At 45.0% G+C, this 25,916-nt stretch overlaps 1 protein-coding gene across 2 annotated transcripts in view; it reads left to right on the top strand.

Moving 5' to 3' along the window:
• The first annotated feature begins 236 nt into the window (after window positions 1–236).
• Window positions 237–25,916, top strand: part of LOC135210257 (trafficking protein particle complex subunit 4-like) — a 64,222-nt gene continuing 38,542 nt past the window's right edge. Inside the window, exons 1-2 of one of the 2 annotated variants that reach the window (XM_064243123.1) lie at window positions 237–376; window positions 4,845–5,024. In XM_064243123.1, coding sequence (XP_064099193.1) covers window positions 4,850–5,024 — 175 coding nt within the window. In that variant the 5' untranslated portion in view covers window positions 237–376; window positions 4,845–4,849. Of the gene's footprint in view, window positions 377–429; window positions 570–4,844; window positions 5,025–25,916 lie in introns of those variants that run through there. The other variant, XM_064243124.1, reaches the window with a different exon arrangement.

A 25,916-nucleotide genomic window follows, 5' to 3' on the forward strand; every position in this document is an offset into this window, starting at 1 on the left:
CAAAGCCAGAACCAACTCTCTTAATTTAAATATAGCAAAAAGGCACCAGAATGAGAACACCTGTTGTCCTTTTTGCCATAATACAGTAGAAGACATATTTCATTTCCTCTTATATTGTTGTACTTATAGAGAAGAACGTGTTAAAGCAATTGGGCTACAGCAACCCTATGAAGAGAAGGAAAGTGACATAGTTGGAAAATTTCTATTTACAGGTAACAACGAAATAAGAAAAGATGTGGAAAAAGAGAGAAAAAAAGGAAAGAGCTCAACAAATAAACAAAAAACAAAAAACCTCAAGATTAAGAGGCGCCGTTGCAAAGGCATTGCCTCAACACATAACTACTACTACTACTACTTACTGACGTTTGGCATCTTTGTAAGTATAAACTTCTTTTATGTCTAATTTTATGTTTACTTGCTCCGTATTGAAATATAAACCTCGATTAATGAAAATTGTCTTATTTTCTCTCATTTTGGAACCATGGCTGAAGTAGGCTCTGGCTAAACTGGCTTAATTTAAGAACTCGGGCAACGCCTCCTTACCCAAGACACGAAGCTACCTAGGCCAGGTATACCTATTAGTACCTACGTGGTTTAGCAGGTGGTTTATGAGGTTTACGTGGTTTAACAGGTATTTTATGACTCTTGAGTGGTTTATACGGCAATTTAAGAAAATAGGCTAGGTAGGTAGTGTATAGGCCTAGGCTATAGGTAGCCTATAGGGTAAAACACCGCTGGACTGCCCAACTCACCGACTATCACGGCTGGCCACCCTCCGAAAAAGTACTTTTAACGCGTCCTGACACCGGAGATGGTCATCAGTCACGAGTTGTTGTTGGTGAGAGAAGGAGCTAAAGACCTCTACTCTCCTTTCGAATTAAGTATTTTCTCCAAAGTTAGATATTAAGGCCGTATTTTAAGATTTAAACAGAGGGTAATGAAAAGGGTGGCCAACGCAGGCCCACAACACCAAAACGCTTTTGAAATTTTTACTTACGATTAAAAAACTTCCCATTTCCTGTGCTAAATCCGCACACCACTTGTACCCATAGACGCTGAGGCACTTTCATCACAACAATCGTAAAACGGTCCCTTGCCACAACGTTTTTAAGGAAACTACGGTTTTGGTAGAAGACGACGACAAAGCGTGCACTAGATAATTATTTAAATAAATAGTAAAACATCAATATTTTACATATTTATGATGATTAATTTGAATATATTCATTTTTGAAAAATAACTCGATTCCTGACTCAAATTTAAGTAATTATTTTTCGGAATTAGAACGTTTTTTTAAGTCCTGTATTATGACGTCACGACATCTTGCCTTTCGTACCAATTGTAAATGAATTGCTATACGTACTCAACTTTCTTGCGGAACAGTTTACCAGTTATTCATGCAGATTATTATAAGCTATTTATGTGATTGTTATAATCGTAATGCGCATATATATCTTTATTATTTAGTTTTTGGATATATGAAGATGCTTTACTGCCGGATTACCGCCGCAATGTGACGCAATTGCTTTCACTCCCTGGGCCTCTTGTCTGTTTTCGCACCATAAGAAATTAATGGGGCCGAATTTGCAATGACCAGAAAGTCGTTAAAAGAGGAAAGTTAGCATTGAGGAGCATATGTTTTGATTGAGAAAAATACAAATTTATACAATAGCTAGCTTGTAAAAAATACTTGATTATAAAAAACTTGATTGACAACTAAGCAGCATACCTACTATGGGTTTCAGGTACAGTACAAGCACGTTTTTTGGCAATATTCTGTAATGAACACTTGTATCAGAATGAGATTTTGCTTTAGTGTATTACACCCCCAGTGCCATAATTTATAAGGGTATCGTGAATCACTAATTGGTAAGAATAATGACACTCCTCCTTGTACCAAGAGACAAAAACACCGCTATCCAGTAATGGATACGAACACAGCAGTGAAAAGCACCTACCCTCTCCCCCCCCTCCACTGCCACCCCTGTCATTCTTCCTTCCTTCACCTTCCCTTCTCTCTCTCTGAAGGTTGCTTCAGTTTAAACTTATTTTCTATGATTTTTCCACCTATCTATCTATCTAATAATAGTTTACATTGGTGGATATATCTAACAATTCACTCGGTTGTTACCTGCCTATTGACTGATATATTTATACACTGTTGACAACTGGTATGTGTTCACCTTCTAAATTGGGTATAAGACTTACACAAAACGTGGAAATTAGTGAAATTAGCCTTTGTATTGTGAGTGTATATATAGAAATATTAAAGCAATTTTATCATTATTGCATTACTATGACAACTAGAATTCATGGAAACAGTTTATAATAATACATCGGCATATGTGTGAAACTCCACTAATGTGGAACGATGATTTTGCCATTCTTAGCATGCAAACATTACAAGGTACATTTATTTCTGGCATAGTTAGTAAAAAAAATCAATACTAATATAGACTTAAATCAATGAAAAGTGCTAGAAAAAAAAGAAAAAAATTATATATAATCCACTAATCCGTCATCTGCTCCGCGATGATTTTCGGCAGCCAGATGTATGACAAGGTTAGAAACATTGGATTGTATCTAGTTTAGAAATAGTATCTGTAATTTTTCGGGGTAATTTGGTTGCAAAAAAGGGATAATAGACATGAATTAAATAAACATTTTGAAGTAACAAAGTAAAGTTAAACTAAATAATGAGTAAAGTAAACAATTAAGGGAATAAAGCTTTGCACCTCATAAACAGTGCTGTCGTCTGCTGCTCGTAACTGTGTTTGTGGAGTGAGTGCTTAGGAACCAGGAACAGCAACGTGGTTCAAGTGCAATTTGGAGTGGATTAAGACCAATAATGTGTATAATTACAATCAAGTAAACACTGTGAAGTTTCAGTTGTGATGGCAGTAAGGATAAAATCACCGATTACAAGGTAAAAATGAATTCAGTTCAAACCATGACCCCGGGAATAACAAGTTTCATACTTTCACTAATATAGGCAACAAAATGTTGTTTTATTGTGCTGATTTCAACTGCAATCTTGAGTAAGATCAATAAAAGTTACATGTATATGCTAACATTGTTCAAATGAGTGCTGGGAAGGCTGGGAAAGATGGTGGATTGTCCGTGGTTAGACCGGCCAGCCTGACGATAGCTGCCATATTGGATTTCAAAACTGCCTTGAAAACATATTTTACGAAGAGCATCACAAGCTTATTTTAGTTCGTATGGGGCTTTCATATATCACATTATGTTGACGAAACTTCAATCTTTTGAATGGTATGCTTAAAGTTGTAATTGTATTCTTGTTTCACCAATTAAATATTGAGTGAATATAAGACCCGGCCAGCGTGATGACGATGGATCATCCGTGATTATTTACCCTAAATAATGCCGTATGGATAAGCCAAGAAAATTACCGGGATAATGAGGAATTTGCCGTCTTTCGTTTCTGATTTTACGTTAAATTAAAAATGTTCACAAAAGGTGGTGAATTTCTCATCTTAATGGTCAACTTTTTAAAATGATCTCACTTGTAGGGTAAATGACCAAGCGTCAACATAGTAGCGGCCACCGATCCCAGAATGCGACCACCTTCCCGAAAAAGGACTTGAATTCGCTGCCATGAACAGCAATCAAGAGTTGTGGCTTATCCAGGCAGCACACCAAGACCTCTTCGCTCCTTTCGAATTAAGCGTTTTCTCCTAAATTATGAAATAATGGCATAATTCAAGCGGATTTTCGGGAGGTGGCAATGTTCCAAGAGACGTGGTCGCTATGCCGCTGCTCGGTCATTTACCCTACACACGCCATTTTCCACATTAACCAAAAATTTACATTGAGAAAAACGATGTACTCGTGGGACAGTCTCCCCTTTACATAGACTCCAAATTTTTAAACGATTTATTGCTCGACATATCCCCAAGGCTGTTCAGACTTAATTTTCAGGTAAAACTAAAGACCAGTACCACAGACTGGTTCTCGCAAGTTGGCACCTGTAATATTTACCTCCTTTTTTTGTGTTTGTGTATGTCTATGCCTTTTGTTTGTATTTGTGATGTTTAGTCTTTTGTTTGTTTTTACGTTCATCCCCAAGGGTCTGGTACTAAATACACTGGCCATTTTGCATGTAAACATATTGATAGTCAACCAGAGGGGTGCGGTAGTAGTCTTCACTTTTAACACCAAGTGTGCTAGCCCTACATGAAACATACGTCATAATCAATCGTTATTGTTTTTGTAAAATTGCTCTTTTTAATTTTTCCCCTTACCATCCCCTATATATATTTGGACTGCAGTTGGAAACCAGTGGTTTTCAGGGCTAGGAAAATAAAAAATGAGTGAACTGGGCAAACAGGAATGGCCTTAGGCCAAAGTCCACAAGCTACAAGATAACCACTTAGCAGCTGGAATAATTGTGTGGGTTCATGTCTTTAGAGTCAGTCATAAAACACATTATAAAGCAAACAGTTGTAAGAAGGCTAAATGCACAGATGGATCATAGCCTCACCTTCCACAGCCTAATCTAACTTGGTGCAGGGGTCTATTCAACTAAGGTTGGATTGGGGGTCCACCCCCTATGAATTCCCACCACGCCTAACCTGGCACTTTCTTACCAGTTTTAACGACTAATTCCAGCTCATGTTGAGGATTAGTACTCCTACATAAAAGGCTCTGGTTTGTATATGTAGGGAAAATACAAATTTACATTTAAAATGTGTCATATAATTACCAATTATGTACCATGTAGAAAAAATTGAAATTTGTTTTTATGGCTAATCATTCTTATACCTATATATTATGCTCATTATTTGAATATTCAGTATGTTTGAATACTTTATATTTTGCAGACAAGATGACCATATACAGCCTCTTCATTTTGAGTAAGTCAGGAGGTCTTATATATCATCATGACCATAACATCCCAACCATAGAGCAGGAGAAGACTTTCAGTTACCCTCTAGAAGTGAAACTTGATGTCCAGAACCGCAATATCGTTGTTGCATATGGTCAGCGTGATGGAATCAAAGGTAGTGTTGGTTTAAGTCGTCATTATTTTAGTGTAAGCTAATATAGTGGCAAATACTTTTTTTCTTAAGCAAAATAAGAGAATACAGATCTGTCATACTGGTGAACCTTTGGTTGAGCTGGTTAACTGTACTCTGTTTTCAACTTGTGTGGCACTGAAAGATTATCATTCATTGACAAGCTGTCATAGCAACATTGTGGGATGCATGCACCTCCTGACAGATGACAAGAGGAAAGATGCTGGGGAAAGTAAATAATAGAGAATAGAAAGACCTTGGCAAATATGACATTAACACTAGGAGTAACAGTGGTTTAAGCAAGTCACTGTTCACTGAACAAAAGTGAAAAAAAAGCTTAAAATACACAATAATTTGTGACAGACTTGTATTAGGTAGATATACTTAGGTGTTACAGACCAAGAAACGATACAACATAAAAACTAATGAAACAAGAAAAAGTTCAAGTGCCCTGGGGTATCAAAAGCTAATTCCAATAAGCATTATGAAACTGGAAAAGTTCACTTTCATCCCCCCAAAAAAACTGATGTGGAGAAAAATTAATGCTGCTTGCAGTGACCCTTCTAACACGAAAGGCATTATTAAAAAAAATTAAAAACTTAAACATGAAAATGAATTGGATGAAAAGAGCAAAAATTATTTTTTATGCATGACACTTACCTGGCAGGTATATATATAGCTTATCCTTTTTATTGTAGTGTCTTACCGAACAATTATAGAGCCGTGATTTCCACGAGCGGCAGGATACTAAATTCAAATTTAGCGCGTCGGCGTCGCCAACACTGGTGGTGATGACGTCATCTCCCTCCACTCGCGGGAGAACCAGGTACAACTGCCCAGGTGAATTCAATTCTTTTCCTGCCGGCGTCCGGTGAACATCGGTGGTCGGTGCGGTTGGATGACTTTTGCTTCGCTTTTTTTCTGGTGGAATTGATCTTCGGAATTGGTGAAGTACTCTTTTTTGGCGTTGTTGTTATTTTGCTTTTTATTTAGGCGTTTGCCATGTCGGATTCTAGTCCGTCGGGAGTTAGGTTTTGCATCTCAGGATGTAAAACTAGATTATCCAAGTTAGAATATGATTCTCACACTAAATGTGTTAAGTGTAGGGGAGGAGAAATTAGCTAAAGACAGAATTAGAAAAGCAGCGCTTAGGGAAAGTAGACTTAGCTCTGCTTCGTCTTGCGATGCATCTGTTCCTTCTGTTTCTCCTCAAATTGTTATGTCTCCTTTAACTACACCTCCTATTCCTCCTACTAATCCCACTTCTCCGGCTTCCCGTGTAGTTTCTTCCGACACCATGCCAGTCTGGAATCGAGGTTAGATCAGAAATTTTCGGTACTAGCGAATAGGGTTTTGCAACTTGGTAATTCAGTTAAGACGTTTTTGGAGAAAGCTCGGCCTCAGGTAAGAGTGTAGTTGAGGGTGCGTCTGTCTGTCCTTACACGTCTCCTAGACAAAGGTCACTGTCCAGCTCCCCCGCACCGGGGGAGAAGACATACCGGAAGTCCAAGGGAGTCGATCGGGATTTGCCCACAGACAGGCGCCTCTCTTGTTGAGCCTGTTGCGCCTCAACAGGGCTCGGTTAAGCGTTGGAAAGGTGTTGCGGTCAGACGCCTTTCGAATGATTCAAGCGATTCGTCTCCGGTCGCGCGGCGCTCTTGGCGAGATTCGCCCGTTTCGCGTCCCTTAAAGAGGCGTTCAGGCGCCGATTCTTCGCCTCCTCCAGTCAAGCGGTATAAGGAGCCTGAGAGTAGGGTTGCGCCGCGGCCGTTAGCGGCTCGTTCGTCGCTTCAATCTGTGCCTTTTTCGGCTCCATCTACTAGTAGAGATTGTGGTTTTAGCGCTGTAGCTAGCAGTTCTAAGGGTGTTTCTTCTTTAGGCGCTTTTTTCGTCTGTTACGCCTGATGCGCCTGTTTCGCCTCGAATTTGTTCGGCGGCTCCGAGCGAGGCGCAAGTAGTTTTTTTTTCCGCCTCCTGCTGAACATTTAGGCTCTTCCAAGCCTTCGTTAACTGTTTTTGATTCGTCTCTGGCGCCTTTGCGCAAGCAGTTAGAGATGTTAACCAACTGGATGAATGAGTCCAAGGGTGGTTCGAAACCTTCAGATCCGGTTGTAGTTCCGTCTACTTCTTCGGCGTATCGGAGAATGAAGAAGAAGTAGAGGAGGAGGATTCACATCACCTCTCGTGTTATTCACGTCTCCTTAGATTTCTTCTGGTATCTTATCCGAATTATTTTTATTTTGAGAAAGCGGCTCCGCGCTCCCCAACTTCGACTTTTTTGATGAGGAGGAAAACTTCAGACCCTCTCCTCCCAAAACTTGTTCTATCTAAAGCGGTTAGACATTCGTTGAAAGAGACGGAGAAATGGATGTCTATGAAAAGAGACTTAGGGAAGGCTCTTTTGCTTACCCTCCCTCTAAGTTGCTTTCGTAATGAGGTATAGGTTTTATGTAACTGGGGCAAGCTCCTTCTCTGGGAGTTTCTTTTCCTGCCTCCTCCCAGGAGACTTCTCCAGTTTAATCGACTCCTCTAGAAGATCTGCTTTCGCCGCAGCGAAAGTTTTCTTTACAGCGCCTGAGTTGGACCACGTGTAAAGAATCAATTTAAACTTTTGGAAGTCTTTAGCTTCCTTGATTAAAACTATTGGCGCTTTAGCGGCCAAGATCGAAGACTGTCCTTCTCTTTCCCAGGAGTTAGCGGAGGATTGGATTGGTGTTCTGTCCTGTGCGGACAAATCCATTAGGGATGGATGTGATGAGTTAGCTTCGCTCATCGCCTTTGGTACCCTTAAGAAAAGGCAACTTTGGTGCTCCTTTGCTTCTAAAGGGTTACGTCCCAACAGAAGTCTGCTCTCTTGTTTTGCTCCTTTTGTGAAAGATAACCTCTTTCCAGACGATGTAGTGTTGTCAATTTCGTCTGCGCTAGATAAGAAATCTACTTCGGATTTACTGGCACAGTCTACTAAGAGACCTAAAGCTCCTGTGGAGACTGTTCCTTCGGTTTCTCCTCTGGCCCAAGCGCCTTTTCGAGGGAAGAAAACCCAAGCGCTTCTTTCGGCCGAAATCGAATTTGCGACCTCAGTCTAAGGCCTCGGCCAAGGTTAACAAACCTTCCAAATGAAAGCTCGGTTCTTCATGCACCAGTGGGAGCCAGGCTGGCTCTGTTTTGGGAGGAATGGGAAAACAGAGGAGCAGAAGCCTGGGTAGTGCAAGAAAGTACTCAAGTTCGGCTATAGTATTCCTCTCGTTTCACCTCCCTCGCTCTCACCTGTGCCAATTCCATTCCAGGCATACTCTCCGGGCTCAGACAAATTTCTGGCGCTAGCCGCAGAAGTGGAAGCGCTTGTTCTCAAAGAAGCGATAGAACAGATAGAAGGGGATTTTCCTCCAGGCTTTTACAATCGCCTTTTTGTAGTTCCCAAGTCATCAGGGGCTGGAGGCCGGTTTTGGATGTGAGCGCCCTGAACTTGCATGTCCAGAAAACAAAATTTCATATGGAGACCACTCGGTCGGTTCTGGAGTCCATCAGACAGGGGGATTGGATGGTCTCTCTGGACATGCAGACGCTTATTTTCACATTCCGATACATCGCGAATCTCGGAAGTACCTGAGGTTCATGTTCGAAGGCAAGGTGTTTCAATTTCGGGCGCTTTGCTTCGGACTAGCGACCGCTCCTCAAGTTTTCACCAGGGTTCTATATCCCCGATAGGAAGCTGGCTACACATTATTAGGAGTAAGAATCTCCCTCTATCTGGACGATTGGCTTCTCCGGTCGGAATCAGAGAGTCGGTGCATGAAGGACCTTGGAACAACTCTGGATCTTGCCAGAAAGTTAGGAATTCTGGTCAACAAACAGAAGTCCCAGTTGGTTCCATCTCAGAGCATCCTTTATTTGGGATGATTCTGAATGCTCAAGTTTTTCGGGCTTTTCTGTCCCGAAGAGGGTTCAAGGCTGTCTGGAGACAGTTCAGGAGTTCTTGGACAAAAAGGTAAGTTCTGCCAATCAGTGGATGAGGCTCCTGGGCAAATTGACGTCAGTGGAGAAATTTGTGACGTTGGGAAGACTGCACATGAGACCTCTGCAGTTTTTCCTGAGAGCCTCTTGGTGCAGGAAGACACAACCAGACTCGATTACCTTCCTGTCACAGATCAAATAAAAGAGGACCTAAGGTGGTGGCTCTCTCGAGCAAGGTTGGAAGAAGGGTTAGATTTACGACCCATCCTCCCGAACCTACAGTTCTTTTCCGACGCATCGGACACAGGTTGGGGAGCCCTACTGGAAATCAACGGACTTCAGGAGCTTGGTCGGAGAAGGAGAAGAAGTTCCACATAAATGTAAAGGAACTGTTAGCAATTTTTCTTAGGGCTCAGACAGTTTCGGAGCTTAGTAGAAGGCCGAGTAGTGGCAGTGCATTCCGACAACTCCACGGCTCTCTCGTACGTGCGGAAACAGGGGGGGGGGGGACTCAGTCTTTCTCTCTGTACGAAGTAGCCAAGGATCTCCTCCTGTGGTCAAACGAAGCGAAGGTTCAGCTAGTCCCGAGATTTGTTCCGGGAAAGATGAACGTCCTGGCGGACGAGTTAAGTCGTCAACAGCAAGTGTTACCTCTGGAGTGGACTTTGGACAACAAGATTTGTCAGAAACTTTGGCGCCTTTGGGGACGACCGTTAATAGACCTGTTCGCGACATCGAGGAACAACCGTCTTCCTCTCTTTTGTTCTCCAGTCCCAGATCCTCTAGCTTGGTCGGTGGACGCAATGCTGTTGGATTGGTCGGGTCTGGAAGCTTATGCATTCCCTCCGTTGTCGTCTAATAAGAGAGGTGCTGAACAAGTTTCATGTCGCACAGCAATGTAACGCTAACGTTAATCGCTCCCTTTTGGCCCAGGAAAGAGGTGGTTCCCGGACCTTCTCCAGTTGTTAGTAGACTTCCCTAGACTTCTTCCTCCAGAGAAGTGGCTTCTCAAACAACCTCACTTCAAGAGGTTCCACCAAAACTTGTCCGCTCTAGCTCTGACAGGGTTCAGACTGTCCGGATTTCTTGTCAGAGCGAAAGGATTTTCAAGAAGAGCTGCAGAAGCTATCGCTCGTTGTAGGAGAGAGTCTTCTAACAAACTCTATCAAGGGAAGTGGAGAATCTTCAGAGAGTGGTGTAGAAGTGCTAAAGTCTCTACTTCTGCGACCTCTTTAACAGAAATAGCAGATTTTCTTCTATTTCTTAGAATTCTAAGAAACTGGCTCCTTCGACGATCAGAGGATATAGAGCCATGCTCTCTTCGGTTTTTCGACATCGAGGTTTGGATATTTCCTCCAATTCAGATCTGTCGGACCTCATTAGGTCTTTCGAAACCACTAAGCTCCCGCAAGATACAGTGGCTTGGAACTTAGATGTGGTGCTTAAGTTCCTCATGGGGCCACCGTTTGAGCCTTTGAAGTCGGCTTCACTCAGGAACTTGACTAAGAAGGCACTCTTTCTTATTGCACTAGCTTCTGCTAAGCGTGTCAGCGAATTGCACGCTATAGACAAAAGAGTCGGTTTCTCTCAAGGCAATGCTGTATTTTCGGTATCTTTGACCTTTCTAGCCAAAAATGAGAATCCTTCTAATCCTTGGCCGAGGAGTTTTTGTGGTAAGGAACTTATCTGATTTGGGTTGGACATGAGGAGGAAGAAGGCTCTTATGTCCAGGTCAGGGCTAATTAAGCAGTATCGGTGTTTGCCACTAAGGGTATCAGAGGACAATCTTCTAAGCTCTGGAACTCGGTTCAAAATCCCTCTCGTCCTCTTTCTAAGAATGCTATATCGTTCTTTATTAGAGAGCTTATCAGGGAAGCTCACTCGCAGTCCGAGAACGACAATCTTTCCGTTCTGAGATTGTTAAAAGCTCACGAGGTTAGAGCAGTGGCAACTTCTTTAGCATTCAGAAAGAATTTATCTTTAGCTTCGATTCTTCAGAGCACGTTCTGGAGATCGAATTCGGTTTTTGCGAGTCATTATCTCAAAGAGATAGAAAACGGTTTTTCGAGAATTGTAAAACGTTAGGTCCGGTGGCGGTTTCTGGCATGGTGTTGGGAGAAACGGCACAGGGGTCGTCACCTCTATGCTAACTTTTCACCTTGAATAGGTTGTCGAGTTCAAGGGAAGCTTGGGGTACTGAGTACCTGGGATACTCACCAGTCTGTTAGGTCAGATTTTACAATGGTTGGGTAATATATGTTTTTAAATCTGGTGTTGGTGACAAATGTTTTGTATGATTGAATTTCTGGTCTTAGCCCAGGGCAAGGGCAATCTTTGTTGTTACTATCCTCCGTCAGTCAGCCTTGACTCGCTTGAACTACGGAAGGATTCCCACTCCTGTAGAGGCTAACTTTGGGCAAATTCCAATTCCTCTACAATAGTAAGAAGAGCACCGACCAGAGGCAGTAACAGTCTGCTGTAGCTCTCTTACAAGGTAAGGTACAACAGACACCTTGAGTGTTTACTGGTATTGCAATAAATGTAACCATTTAAAAATACTAGTGGTCCACTGAATCCCACCTTCCCATAAATGTGTAATCAGCTCTATAATTGTTCGGTAAGACACTACAATAAAAATGAAATTTTCATTATTAAAATGAAGTTTTATTGTATACTTACCGAACAATTATGATTATACCCACCCTCCTCCCCTTAGGTGGACGGACGGGCAGAAAGAATTGGATTCACCTGGGCAGTTGTACCTGGTTCTCCCGCGAGTGGAGGAGATGACGTCATCACCACCAGTGTTGGCGACGCCGACGCGCTAAATTTTGAATTTAGTATCCTGCCGCTCGTGGAAATCACGGCTCTATAATTGTTCGGTAAGTATACAATAAAAACTTCATTTTAATAATGGAAACAATTCATTTTGGTCGCACTGGCAGAATTTTCAAAACTCGCGGCAACCGCTAGTACACTGGTAGTTCAGGTATGGCCACCCCGTTCCCGTGGCGCTGGTGCTCGGAACCATTCCCGTTTTCCTCAGATTTTCTCTGCCAGCCGAACCGGCAACATCGTTGTTGGTTCTCTGATAGAATTTCCTGCTCGTTGACTGACTTTTTGGATATTGGTATCGTATTCACGAAGTTAGCTTGGCAATCGCAATTGATCTTGCATTAGTATGTCTGATTCAGGAGTATGTTTAGAGTTTGTGTGAAAGAAGGTGTAAGGTGAGACTGCCGAAATCATCGGTAGATCCCCATACTGTATGTAAGAAGTGTCGAGAGAGTGTATGTACGTGGGATAATAGGTGCAATGAATGTGAGTGCCTGAATGAGAAGAGTGGAAGGCTCTTGTAAAGTATGAAAGAGAGAACTAGAAAAGATCGGGTGAGAAGGTCAGTTTCTTAGAAGTGAGAGATATGGTTCTTCGAGTAAAACCTATGAATGAATCTTTGCCGTGTGTCCTTGTGTCTTCTCCAGCTCATTCCCATGTGATGTAGCACCTTCCCCTCAGGTTTCTCCTGCGCCCGTTGCTGTATCTGAGGATACTACTGATCCACAAATTGTGAAAGTGTTCGCTGCCCTTGCGTCCATGGGAGATCAGATTAAACGGTTAACGGACAAAGTGGAAGTGTTTAATGACAGTGTTGTGGAGGGGGCGTCTGATCGTCCCTCTCGTGCTCCTAGACCTAGAACCTCTGTCAAGCTCCCAGACCCAAGGGAGAAGGCATGTCACAGTCGAAGGGAGGCGAGAGGGGTTTACTCTCGATCAGGCATCCCTTCAGCAGTCCTGTGGCGTCCGAGGCTGCAGCAGTACGCCATAGGAAAGGCGATACTGGGAAGTGCGTTTTTTCGTCGGATAGTTCGACTTCAGGAAGGAGTAGGCGTTTTGTTGAAGTATCGCGTCCTCTCAAGAGGTCATACGTGCTGACCTCATCACAGGATGAAAGGGTTTTTGAACAAGAAGGTTGGAGTAGCCCTGAGATTTTTTCATCGGAGGATGAAGAAGCAATCCCTATCAAGAGGAAGAGGATTTCGGGTCCTTTAGAGGTGACTAACCGTGCGATAAGCGGTGTTTCCCCTATAAGATAAACTCCGCTACGTAGACGTCAGGATCGCTCTCCTCTCCGTTTTAGCCCAGTGCGTCCTCGTTCTCCTCCGCCTCAGGAGTCTCGTAAGGAAGCGGTAGACTAAGGAAGTTCTGCGAGACATGCAGGAGAAATTAGCAGTGATTGTTAAATCATGGGAAAAGCCCGAACAACCTTCGGCTAGACGTAAGGACTGGTCTCTCCCGGTTAAAGTCGTCCAAGAGGACACAGGACGTACAGTTGCCTATAGAAGGACGTATCTCCGACACAGCAGGACGCAGGACGCAAGAGGAAGAGTGATGGACGCATGGTGGACGCAAACGTTACGGAGGACACAGGACGCAGGCGGCAGCATGTGGATACATCTTTCCGACAAGGAAGAGAGGGGTTATACAAGGACGCAGTTCCGCATTCGCTCTCCAGGCAAACGGTGGATAAGGATCCCGCTATGGAGAGTCATCAGGATCTTGGATTTCAAGATATTTCTTCTCAGGAGGAAGACTTCGTTGAGTTTTCGGAAGAGGACAAGAATGTGGAAGCTCCTTCCTCGGACTACAAGAAGCTAACCGAGTGCCTCCTTTCATTGTTTGAAGGAGATTTTCAACCTTCAGCCCTGCCATCTCCTTTATCTCAATTTTCGAAGACGAAAACACCCAAGAAATCTTCATTTTGAAAATGACCTTGTCGATTTCAGCGAAGAAAGCCCTTCAACGTGTTAATGAGTGGTTGAAGGAGAAGAGAGAGTCGGGGAAGACTTCTTTTGCTTTCCCCACCGGCCAAATTGGCTTCGAAGTCTGGTGTTTGGTATGCTACGGGGGAAAGTCTTGGCCTGGCGTTTCCTGCCTCCTCCCAGGGAGACTTTTCTAATATAGTGGACAGCTTCCCGTAGGCATGCCTTACACGCAGCCAAAGTGTGGTGGACTTCTTCAGAGTTCGACCATTTACTCAAGGGTATATATTGGACTTTTGAAGTTTTTAATTTTGTACATGAACTTCCCTGACAGATATATACTTAGCTATAGTCTCCGACGTTCCCGACAGAATTTTCAAATCTCGCGGCACACGCGACAGGTAGGTCAGGTGGTCTACCTTACCCGCCGCTGGGTGGCGGATGTACGAACCACTCCCGTAAGCTTGTCAGATTTTTCTCTGTCGCGGGAACGATAACAAACTGTTGTCGGTTCCTCTCGATAGTTTTTCGATTCTCGCTTGCCTGGAGTTAATTTGGACTTCTTTTGGTGACGTATTCGCTTTGTTTGGCTTGGCTTGGCATACGCTGATTGTGGACCGGTTTGATTTTGAGTTTGATTTTTCTTTAACGATGTCTGATCTAGAATCGGTAGTTAAAACTTCGGTTTTGTTTAGGGTTTGCGTGAATGAAGGATGTAAGGTGAGGTTGGCCGAAAGCTTCGGTAGACCCCCACAAACGGTTTCTTTGCAGGAAATGCAGGGGGAATGAATGTGCTTTTGCTAACCCTTGTAATGAATGTAAGGGATTGAATGAAGAAGAATATAACGGCTCTCTCTTCTTATGTTAGGAAGTTGGAACGTGATAGAGTGCGTAAGGCTTCCCTCTAGAAGTTCTAGCAGATCTAGAATGAGTGAGTTGGATGTGGATCCTAATAGTACTAACGTAGAATTAGAACCTTCTTCCCAAGTGGCAGCCCCGGCTCCCCGCACCGAAGCCGAAGATTCGCCTTCGGAGGCGGCAGCTCTGAAAGCCAAGAATCGTTCTATGGATCAGAAGATTCGTCAGTTGGAAGGTAAGGAGAGTGTTAGTGATCAGTGCAGTGTCCCCAGTGTTGTGGAGGTGCGTCTGACCGGCTCCTTAGTGCCTCTAGCCTAGACCTCTTCCAGACTCCAGTTCCAGTGGAGTAGGAAAGTCGAAAGCCGCAGGAGGGCTAGGGAGAGCCCCCACCGGTCAGGCGTCCCCTCGGCAGATCCTGAAGTACGCTCCCAGGCTGCCTCGGATCGCTACAAGAAGGAGCTCCTACGCCAATGCTTCTCCTCTTCGTCGTCTCCCTCTCCGAAGAGAGGTTGGAACTCCCCGGATGCGTCGCGCCCGTTGAAGAGGGCTTGGAAGGCTCCCTGCAGTCCTTTGGCTTCTAGTCCGGAGGTTTTCCCCGGAAGAATCCGTCGGTGGAGGCGAAGAAACCCAAGAAACCCTGTGATCGTTCTTCTTCTCGCGCTCCGCGCTCGGCGCCTGCTTCCGAGGAAGAACAAGAAGATTCTCCTACGAGAGTACTCGCGGGACTTCAAGCTCAGATCACGGCGCTAGCAGACTCTCTAGCAGTTACATCACGTAGGAAGAAGGACGTTTCTCTTCCGATCAAGAGATCTAGGCGCCGCTCTTCAGAGGATCGTTCTCCTTCATATGGGAGGTTTCGTATGAAGGTGGGGGCTCGCGTGAGCGCCCTCGCTCGAGTGAGCGCCCTCGCTCGCTGTGAGCGCCCTCGCTCGCCTGGCTCTCTTTCGATTTCAAGACGCCAACATCGGTAGGACGCTCTATGGAGAAAGAAGTTTTTTTCTCCAGATTGGATTCCCGCTTCCGGTAAGCGCACTGCACCTGCTCATCACGCGATTTTTCTTCAACTCCCCGCGGGCTGAAAACTTCTCCTCACAGCCTCAAGATTCTAGAAGGCGCCCTTATACAAGTAGGCAAAGCCCCCGTTCTTCTTCCAGATGTTCACTCTCCTCGAGTGTCGGATCGTGACCTCTCTCCTGACAGGCATCTAGAGTTCTGGTAGAGGTCGTGTGCATGATAGACGGCCTACTTGTTAGCCGCTCCCCGCAAGGTAGGCGCCAAGAGCCTACTGCACATAGATCTCCTAGTAGGCGCTCGCCTCTTTTAAAGGCGTCATACTCCTGATTATTCTCCTAGGGGCAGACAACAAGAGTCTTTCAAGCGCCCTTCTCCGTGTAGGCGCTCTCCCGCCTTCTAGGCGCACTTCTCCTGACCGTCGTTTGTCTCTTGGTAGGCACCAGGAATCCCGGAAGCGCCCTTCTCCAAGTAGGCGCTCGTTAGTTTTGAAGCGCCCTTCTCCTGAATGTTACCCTCTTGTTAGACGTCCAGGAGTCTCGCAAGCAGCCTTCTCCTAGTAGGCGCAATTTCGCCTTCCAGTCTGGACTTCCGTTGATCGTACGCAACTGGACAGGTATGGAGAGCCGCAAAAGCAAAGCTCTGCTCTCGATAGGCGCTCTTCTCCTGGCAGCCGCTCGCCTCAGGATAGGCGCATAGAGTATAGTATGGGGCGCTCGCCTCCTCGTAAGCGACCTGTGGATGTTTCCGAGGATTCTCGGAGTAGGAGCCCTACCTCCCCTTCGGCTGAGATTCCGTATACCTCGAAGAGGGATCTCATCGTAGACTTCCCAGATCTTCTCATCGTTCTCCAGTGGATGTGAACTCTTCTAAGAGAGGGCGTTCTCCCAACCTCTCGCTCAACTCCGCTAGGATCCCTTCGTCACATAAGGATCTTCCGCGCTCGTCCTCGAGAAGACGTCCTAGAAGGTTCGGATGAGGAACCGAACACTTCTGCTGCTGTCTCTTCTTACAAGAAGCTTACAGAGCTACTTTTACAAGTTTTTGGGGATTCCCTTACGCCTACGGCTCCTCCTTCTCCTCACTCACTTTTTTCAACGGCGAAGACAGCGAAGAGTTCTTCTTGTGTGAGGATGAAGCCAACTCTTTCTATGAAGAAGGCACTGAGGAGTTTTGGTTCCTGGATGGCTTCCAAAGAAGAAGCGGGGAAAACGATGTTCGCTTTTCCTCCTTCGAAGTTATCAGGACGCGCTGGTTTCTGGTACGAACAGTAGAGCCCTTAGGATTGGGTCTACCGTCTTCGCTGATTCGGATTTTTCGGCACTGGTAGATTCGACAAGGAGAACTGCCCTTAACTCTGCTAAGACGACTTGGGCAATGAATGAATTGGATCATTTGCTCAAGGTATGTTTTAGAGTGCTAGAAGTATTTAACTTCCTTGATTGGTCGTTGGGAGTCCTATAGCCAAGAAAATTGAAGTGCCAGAGTCAATTTCGCCAGAAGATCTTATGTGTGTTTTGTCTTGTATGGAACAAGTCGGTAAGAGACGGAGCGAGTGAAATCGCCTCCCTTTATCGGGGCCGGGATCGTGAAGAAGAGGTCGGTTTATTGTTCCTTCTTAACGAAGTCCGGTCTCCCATGCTCATAGGTCTTCTTTGCTGTTTGCTCCTCTGTCTACTCAGTTGTTCCCGAAACATCGAGTGCAGGACATTTCGAGGTCACTTTCGGCCAAAGCCACCCAGGACCTTTTGGCACAGTCGGCAAGAAAACCTCGCCCTTCCTTCCCTACTAAGGCTAAGAAGGAAAAGGCAAGTGTTCGAGAACCCTTTCGAGGGGCATCTTCATCAGAAACTCTACGTTTAGAGGTCGTAGACCTTCAAGAAGGGGTAAGACTTTCGCCAAGTCTGTTAAAGGCCCCCAAATAACTTGCAAGTCCTTCAATCAACGGTGGGCGCCAGACTCTTAGAGTTTGCAGAAGTCTGGGCCCAAAAAGGGGGCGGATCCTTGGACCCTTTCTATTTGAGGAGAGGTTACCTCATCCCTTTCGTCGAAAGACCTCCCTTGACGGCCATCCCAAGGGAACTGACGGCCAGGTACAGAGACCCATCATGAATCAGCTCTCCATCTAGCAGTTAAGTCAGATGCTGGAGAAGGGGGCTATCGAACTAGTGACAGACCATCATTCTTCGGGCTTCTACAACCGCCTTTTCCTAGTTCCGAAGTCCTCAGGGGGATGGAGACCGGTGTTGGATGTAAGCGCCCTGAACTTCTTCGTAGAAAAGAAGAAGTTCACGATGGAAACGCCTTCATCAGTGCTGGCAGCACTTCGTCCAGGGGACTGGATGGTTTCCTTGGATTTACAGGACGCTTACTTCCACGTACCGATCCATCCTTCCTCGAGGAAGTTTCTCAGATTCATGATGGGGGGGGAAAATTTTTTCAGTTCAGGGCTCTGTGTTTCGGCCTCTCGACGGCCCCGTCAAGTGTTCACGGGGATTTTGAGGAATGGTGGCTCAATGGCTTCATTTGAAAGGGGTGAGGATATCCATGTACCTCGACGATTGCTAATAAGGCCAATTCAGAAGATCGTTGTTTGAAGGACTTACAAGTAACTTTAGAATTGACGAAGGCTTTGGGACTTCTCGTCAATTTCAAGAAGTCATCACTAATTCCCGAGCAAGAGTGTGTGTATCTCGGGATACAGATGAACTCTCTGAGTTTTCGGGCTTTTTCCCTCGCAGGAAAGGATAGCCCGAGGATTCGAGAGAGTAACAACCTTCTTAGGGAAGAAGTATGCACAGTGAGGGAGTGGATGAGTCTGCTGGGGACGCTCTCCTCTCTGGTAGCAATTCGTTTCCCTAGGAAGGTTGCACCTGAGACCACCTCCAATTTCTTTCTTCATCGGAATTGGAGTCGTCGTTCTCAGGATTTGACGTTCTCCCTCCCTGTCGTTATCCCAGGACATCAAGAACATCTCTTATGGTGGACAGATCCCAACCTCTTTGCGAAGGGACTGTCTCTTCAATCACAGACCCCCAACCTGGTGTTGTTCTCCGACGCGTTCGGACATGGGGTGGGGTGCAACTCTGGGAACCAGCGAAGTGTCAGGTACCTGGGTGGGGGACCAGGTAGCCTGGCACATCAACAGAAAGGAGTTGATGGCTGTGTTGTTGGCTCTGAAGGCTTTCGAGCCCAAAGTCAGAAGATCGGTAGTGCAGCTCAACGCAGACAACACTACAGCTATCTGGCATACATCAGAAACAGGGGGGGAACGCATTCCTTCTCCGCTGTACGAGACAGCAAGAGACCTTTTCTTTTGTGGGCAGAAGAAAGGAGGATCAAGCTTCTCACCAGGTTCGTGCAGGGAGAAAGAATGTAAGAGCAGATCTCCTCAGCAGGAAAGATCAGGTCCTTCCCACAGAGTGGACCCTTCATCTGGATGTATGCCAGAGCCTGTGGAAGTTATGGGGCAGGCCACACTAGACCTCTTTTGCCCACGTCAAAGAACAAGAGGCTGGATCCTTACTGCTCTCCGATATCAGATCCAGAGGCAGTAGCAATAGATGCTCTTCTTCTAGACTGGAACGGACTCGACGTCTACGCGTTTCCCCCCTTCAGATCCTCCTGGGGCTAACCATCAAGAAGTTCGTAGAGTCCGATTCAACGAGAATGACCTTAATCGCTCCCTTTTGGCCAGCCCAAGAATGGTTCACAGAGGTACTGGAATGGTTGGTGGACCTTCCAAGATCGCTCCCGCTAAGGACGCGATCTACTCAGACAACCCCACTTCGCACAGTACCACAAAAATCTCCTCGCTCTCAGTCTGACTGGTTTCAGACTGTCCAAAGTTTGGTCAGAGCGAAAGGCTTTTCAGCAACAGCTGCTAAAGCAATCGCAAGAGCGAGGAGACCTTCCACCTTGCGTGTATACCAGTCAAAGTGGGATGTCTTCAGACGTTGGTGCAAGAGGAAGAACATTTCCTCTTCCAGTACCTCTGTGACCCAAATTGCGGATTTCCTTATTTTCCTCAAAGAAGAATGTCATCTGGTTGTGTCAACTATTAAGGGATACCGCAGTATGTTGGCGGCGGTATTTCGGCATAGAGGCTTAAATATATCCGATGATAAGGACCTGCATGATCTTATTAAGATCATTTGAAACCATTAAGCGTCCTCATGTAGTACCGAACTGGAATCTAGACGTAGTCCTACAATTCCTTGGATCGTCTAGATTCGAACCTCCTGGCTTAGCCTCTTTCAAGGATTTTTGACGAAGAAGGCTATCTTCCTTTTGGGCCCTAGCTACAGCTAAGAGTGAGTGAGCTCCAAGCTATTGAGGGCAATGTAGGGTTTAAGGAAGATTCTATGGTGTGTTCATTTCTTCCAAGTTTCCTGGCAAAGAATGAAAAACCCATCACGCCCTTGGCCCAGGAGCTTTGAAGTTCGTAGTTTTATCTTTTCTAGTAGGGGAAGAGCCTGAAAGAACTCTTTGCCCTATGAGAATTATGAAGTATTTCCTTAAGAGGAAGGAACAACTTAAGGCTAATCAAGATGTGCTTTGGTGCTCCGTAAAAGGACCCCACTCGGCCCATGTCGAAGAATGCTCTTTCCTTTTTTCTGAGAAGCCTTATTACAGAGGCACATGTTGCCCTGTAAAGGAGATCATTTTAGACTACTGAAAGTGAAAGCTCACGAGGTGAGAGCCATCGCAACTTCGCTTGCATTCAGAAAAAATATGTCTGTGCGGACTTGATGGAGGCGACTTTTTGGAGATGCCTAATCGGTTTTCGCAAACCACTACCTACGTGATGTAAAAATCACATATGATAAATGCTTCGCCTTGGGTCCTTTCGTATCGGCGGATTCGGTGCTGGGGCAGGGAGCTGAAACTTATCCTGTGTAAATTTTTTATATGTTACCCTATATTTTATATTGTTGTTTTTGGTTGTCTGAAAGAGGTTGCAGGAGGCACCTCTTTTTGTCGTAATATTAACCCTTTGTATTTTGGTTAGGTGGTCTGGTGGGTTTTGGCTCCTTGCAGAGGTAGTGGTAAGGATCTGTTAGGTAAGCGGACAAGGTCCCTCTAACAGCATCCGACTTGGATTCTACCACAATAGGGGATCACATATCCCAGTGGTAGATCCGAGAGTCTTTCAGCATCAGGTCACGTCCTAGATGTAGCTCTCCAGGCAATGCAGACTCAGAGATAGTATCTATGAAGTCTTCATCCTGAAAAGGTGAGAACCAAGGTTTTTATATCCTACAACATTAGTTGTTTCCCGTCTTACCTGTATTATTGAGCTGTCTCTTACCCTCCACCAAGGGTGCCAATCAGCTAAGTATATACTCTGTCAGGGAAGTTCATGTACAAAAAATGATATTGTTAAACTCAACTAATAAAGTTTTGTACATACTTACCTGGCAGATATATACGATTAATGGCCCACCCAGCCTCCCCTCAGGAGACAGGTGGAAGAGAAAAATCTGACAAGCTTACGGGAGTGGTTCGTACATCCGCCACCCAGCGGCGGGTAAGGTAGACCACCTGACCTACCTGTCGCGTGTGCCGTGAGATTTGGCAAATTCTGTCGGGAACGTCGGAGACTATAGCTAAGTATATATCTGCCAGGTAAGTATGTACAAAACTTTATTGTAGTTTAACAATATCATTTTTCTTGATTGGTCGTTGGGTGCATTGGCTCGGACTGCAGAGATGGGAGATTCTTCAGACTCGGATTTGCCTAGAAGTATCATGTCCTGTATGGATAAAGCCTTAAGGGATGGAGCTAAAGAACTTGCTTCACTGTTACAGCAGGCGTTCTAAAGAAGAGGTATCTTTTGTGCTCGTTCGCTGCGAAAGGAGTCTCGAACGCGCAAAAGTCGGAGTTGATGTTCTCCCCATTTTCAGGACAACTTTTTCCACAGGATATCATTAAGGATATCGCACTTTCCCTTACACAGAAGGCTACGCAGGATCTGCTAACGTCTTCAGTAAGGAAGTATTTACCCACTAAGGTAGTGAAGAAGACACCGAAGGAAACAAGGACAGCACAGCAGCCCTTTCGGGGTAGGACTTTTTCCCGACCAGCCTTTAGAGGGAAAAGAGTTCCAGCCAAAAGAGGTTCGAAAACCTCAACCAAACAATGATTTAGAAGTCCTCCAGACGTGTGTTGGGGCCAGACTTTTAGACTTCTGGGAAGTCTGGCAAAACAAAGGAGCGGATCCTTGGTCTGTAAGGGTAGCGAAGGAAGGCTACTAGATCCCTTCCTAAAGAAACCACCTCTCGCTACAGCTCCGAGAGCCCTAGGGGCTCATTACATCGATTTAGAGAAGAGAGAGGCTCTTTGGCATCAAGTTGTCAGTATGTTAGAATCCCCAGGTTTTTACAACCGTCTTTTTCTGGTACCGAAGTCATCAGGAGGTTGGAGGCCAGTACTGGATGTAAGTCAGCTAAACTTGTTCGTAGAAAAGACCAAGTTTACGATGGAGACGAACGATTCAGTACTGGCAGCGGTACGACCAGGGGACTGGATGGTAACGCTGGACCTTCAGGATGCATATTTCCATATTCCGATTCATCCAAGGTCCAGGAAATATTTGAGATTCGTGATCCAGGACAAGATATATCAATTCAGAGCCCTTTGCTTCGGGCTTTGCACGGCCCCTCAAATCTTTACAAGGATGATGACGAACGTGGCGAAGTGGCTTCATTTGTTAGGAGTCAGAGTCTCTCTCTACTTGGACGATTGGCTCATAAGAGCACAATCAAAGCAGCAATGTCTGGAGGACACGGTACCTCACATTGGATTTAACAAAGCAGCTGGGTCTGATGGTGAACCTGAAAACCAAAGTCACATCTGAGCCCCACACAGGAGCTATTTTATTTGGGGATTCTGATATCCTCAGTGACTTTTCGGGCTTTTCCGTCACCAGAAAGGCAGACCATGTGCCTTCGGAAAGTGCAAGAATTCCTATCGAAAGACCAATGTTCGGCGAGAGAGTGGATGAGCCTGCTGGGGACACTCTCTTCGTTAGAACGGTTCATTTCCCTAGGGAGACTTCACATGAGGCCCCTTACAGTTCTTTCTGAACGAAGTCTGGCCAAGAAGATCGCAACCAGATTCTTCCTGTTTCCAATTCCTTTGAAGATAAAGGAGGAACTAAAGTGGTGGCTAGCCCCGGGAAGGTTAGCAGAGGGTACGTCACTCCAGCAGAGGAACCCAGACCTGATATTATTTTCCGACGCGTCAGACGCAGGCTGGGGAGCGACGCTGGGCCCTCGAGAGGAGTCAGACCTTTGGAACGAAGAAGAGAAAGCTTGGCACATAAACAGGAAGGAACTGATGGCGATCTTCTTGGCTCTGAAAGCGTTCAGACCGTGGATCAGCGGCAAAGTGGTGCAGATCAACGCGGACAATACCACAGCTCTGGCATACATACGAAAAACAAGGAGGGACCCACCTCGTTTTTCCCTCTTTGCAACTTAGGACGAAAGGAGATTCTTCTGTGGTCGGAGAGAGAAAACGTCACCCTGCTCACCAGGTTCATTCAAGGGGAGAAGAATGTCAGAGCGGACCTGTTGAGCAGGGAGGGACAAGTGCTTTCCACGGAGTGGATATTGCATCATCAAGTATGCCAGAGGCTGTGGAAGCTTTGGGGCAGGCCAGTGGTGGATCTTTTCGCTACCGCAACGACGAAGAGGTTACCGAACTACTGTTCTCCAGTCCCGGACCCTCTTGCAGTCGCAGTAGATGCCTTCCTACTAGATTGGACGGGGCTAGACGCGTACGCATTTCCCCCGTTCAAAATTTTAGGAAGGGTAATGAAGAAATTCAGAGAAAGTCAAGGAACAAGGCTGACTCTAATAGCTCCATACTGGCCGGCCCAAACGTGGTTCACAGAGGTACTGGAATGGACAGTGGATTCTCCGAGAAGTCTACCCACGAGAGTAGATCTTCTCAAACAACCCCACTTCGACAGGTTCCACAAGAACACCCTCGCTCTGGGTCTGACTGCGTTCAGACTATCGAAAGACTTGTCAGAGCGAGGGGGTTTTCTAGAGAAGCAGCGAAGGCAGTTGCGAGAGCACGAAGACCTTCAACTATCAAAGTGTACCAGTCGAAGTGGGAGAACTCCGCAAATGGTGTAAGAATCGGAAGATTTCTTCATCCAGTACCTCTGTGACACAAATTGCAGATTTCCTTCTGTATCTGAAGAATCAAACCAATAAAAGGTTATAAATGTATGTTGTCTGCGTGTTTAGGCACAGAGGTTTAGATCTGTCCAATGAACGCAGATCTTAGAGATCTTCTCAGATCTTTTAATACAAAGAAGGAATGACTTTGCAGAGCTCCTTCTTGGAATTTGGATGTCGTTCTCAAATTCTTAGAAACAGATAGGTTTTGAATCTATGGACAGTGCTTCTTTGCGAGAGCTAACGAAGAAAACTATTTTCTTGGTAGCCTTAGCTACAGCTAAAAGGATTAGCGCCCCTAAGGCTGCAAGCTATTAACAAACAAGTAGGATGGAAGCACAACAAAGCAGTTTGTTCGTTTCAAGAGGAATTCTTAGCCAAGAATGAGAATCCTTCGCATCCGTGGCCAAGGTCATTTGAGATTTCAGGACTTGGCTGATCTAGTAGGTCAAGAACAGGGAAAGGGTTCTTTGCCAGTAAGAGCTTTACGTTATTACGTAGAAAGAACAAGAAGCATTAGAGGGACTTCAGGTTCTCTCTGGTGTTCTGTCAAGATCCTACTAGACCTATGTCTAAGAATGCTATGGCTTTTTTCTTAAGAGAAGTCATTAAGGAAGCGCATTTGCTTTGCCAGGAAGAATGCTTCGGATTGCTTAAAGTTAAAGCTCATGAGGTGAGAGCGGTAGCTACGTCCTTGGCATTCAGAAAAAATTTAGCCCTCAAGGACATTATAGATTCTACGTTTTGGAGGACAAATTCGGTATTTGCCTCGCATTACCTAAGAGACGTGAAGACAACTTTGATAATTGTCAAACGTTAGGCCGTACGTATCCTCAGGTACAGTACTGGGCAAAGAGTTTTCCACCCCTTAACCTACTAACATGCTAGGCTATTATTTTAATTAGGTTATAGTGTTTTTATGGTTGTCTGAGAAGGTTATTACCTGCTCAGTTTTTTGGTGTAGAGTTTTGTTATAGTGTTTGTGTTGTTCGGGTGATTAACTTTCCTAGCATGAATGCCTGTGGTAAATGAGGGCTAGGGTTCTCTGTCAGCAAATTGGTCATGTCCAGTTGTCAGACCCTTGTTATTAGCTTTCTCAACAAACAGGTCACATCCTAGTTGAGAGCTACTAAGGTTTAGCAGGCTAAGAGGCAGGACCTACGAAGTCAGCTACCTTAGCAGGTAAGGAACCTAATAGTAATTTTAAAAATTAGTTAATTTTTAAATTATGACGATGTTGCTGTCTATGACCCACCTCCAAATGTATCAATCAGCTATATATATACCTGCCAGGTAAGTGTCATGCATAAAAAATGATATTGTTATGATACAATAAAGTTTTATGCATACTTACCTGGCAGGTATATATAATGAAATTCCCACCCTCCTCCCCTCAGGAGACAGGGTTCAGAGAAAATCTGAGGAAAACGGGAATGGTTCCGAGCACCAGTGCCACGGGAACGGGGTGGCCATTACCTGAACTACCTGTGTACTAGCGGTTGCCGCGAGTTTTGAAATTCTGCCAGTGCGACAAGAGGATAAGCTATATATATACCTGCCAGGTAAGTATGCATAAAACTTTATTGTATCATAACAATATCATGTTTAGTAAACACAGCAGCAAAGAGGAAAATCTTGAGAGATGTCGATGTTGACTGTCGAGTTCTGTGGAAAAGTAAGCAGGGAGTGGAGTTAGCATCAGTAGCCAGAAGAGAGCATGCCAAGTGATATCTTCTGAATCTTTGAATGTTATGAGTCCCAGGAACACTAAATTTCTATGATCTTGAGAATAAGGGAATACTGCATACGATTAATAGGGCTGTGTGAAACAAGCATTTGCTATACAAAAACCAGAAAACTTGTTTGGCCTTTGCTCTCCTGTAGGGGAAAATCACTTGCAGTGTCTCTATTGGCACACTGTAAATGGTTGCAAAGGTTTTCTGCTGTGTTCATTTGACCCTGGCTCTATTGCTTTTTGCCATTTACTTTTTATCTGTTCCTTTTGGTCTTTTGCTACATAGTTGTTCAATATTTTTTAAATGTTACTTTCCACTGTTTAAATATAGATGATTCTTGTGAGTTTAGAGAGGACTATTTGGTC

Source organism: Macrobrachium nipponense, chromosome 39 (genome assembly GCF_015104395.2).
Source record: "Macrobrachium nipponense isolate FS-2020 chromosome 39, ASM1510439v2, whole genome shotgun sequence".
Taxonomy (NCBI): Eukaryota; Metazoa; Arthropoda; class Malacostraca; order Decapoda; family Palaemonidae; genus Macrobrachium; species Macrobrachium nipponense.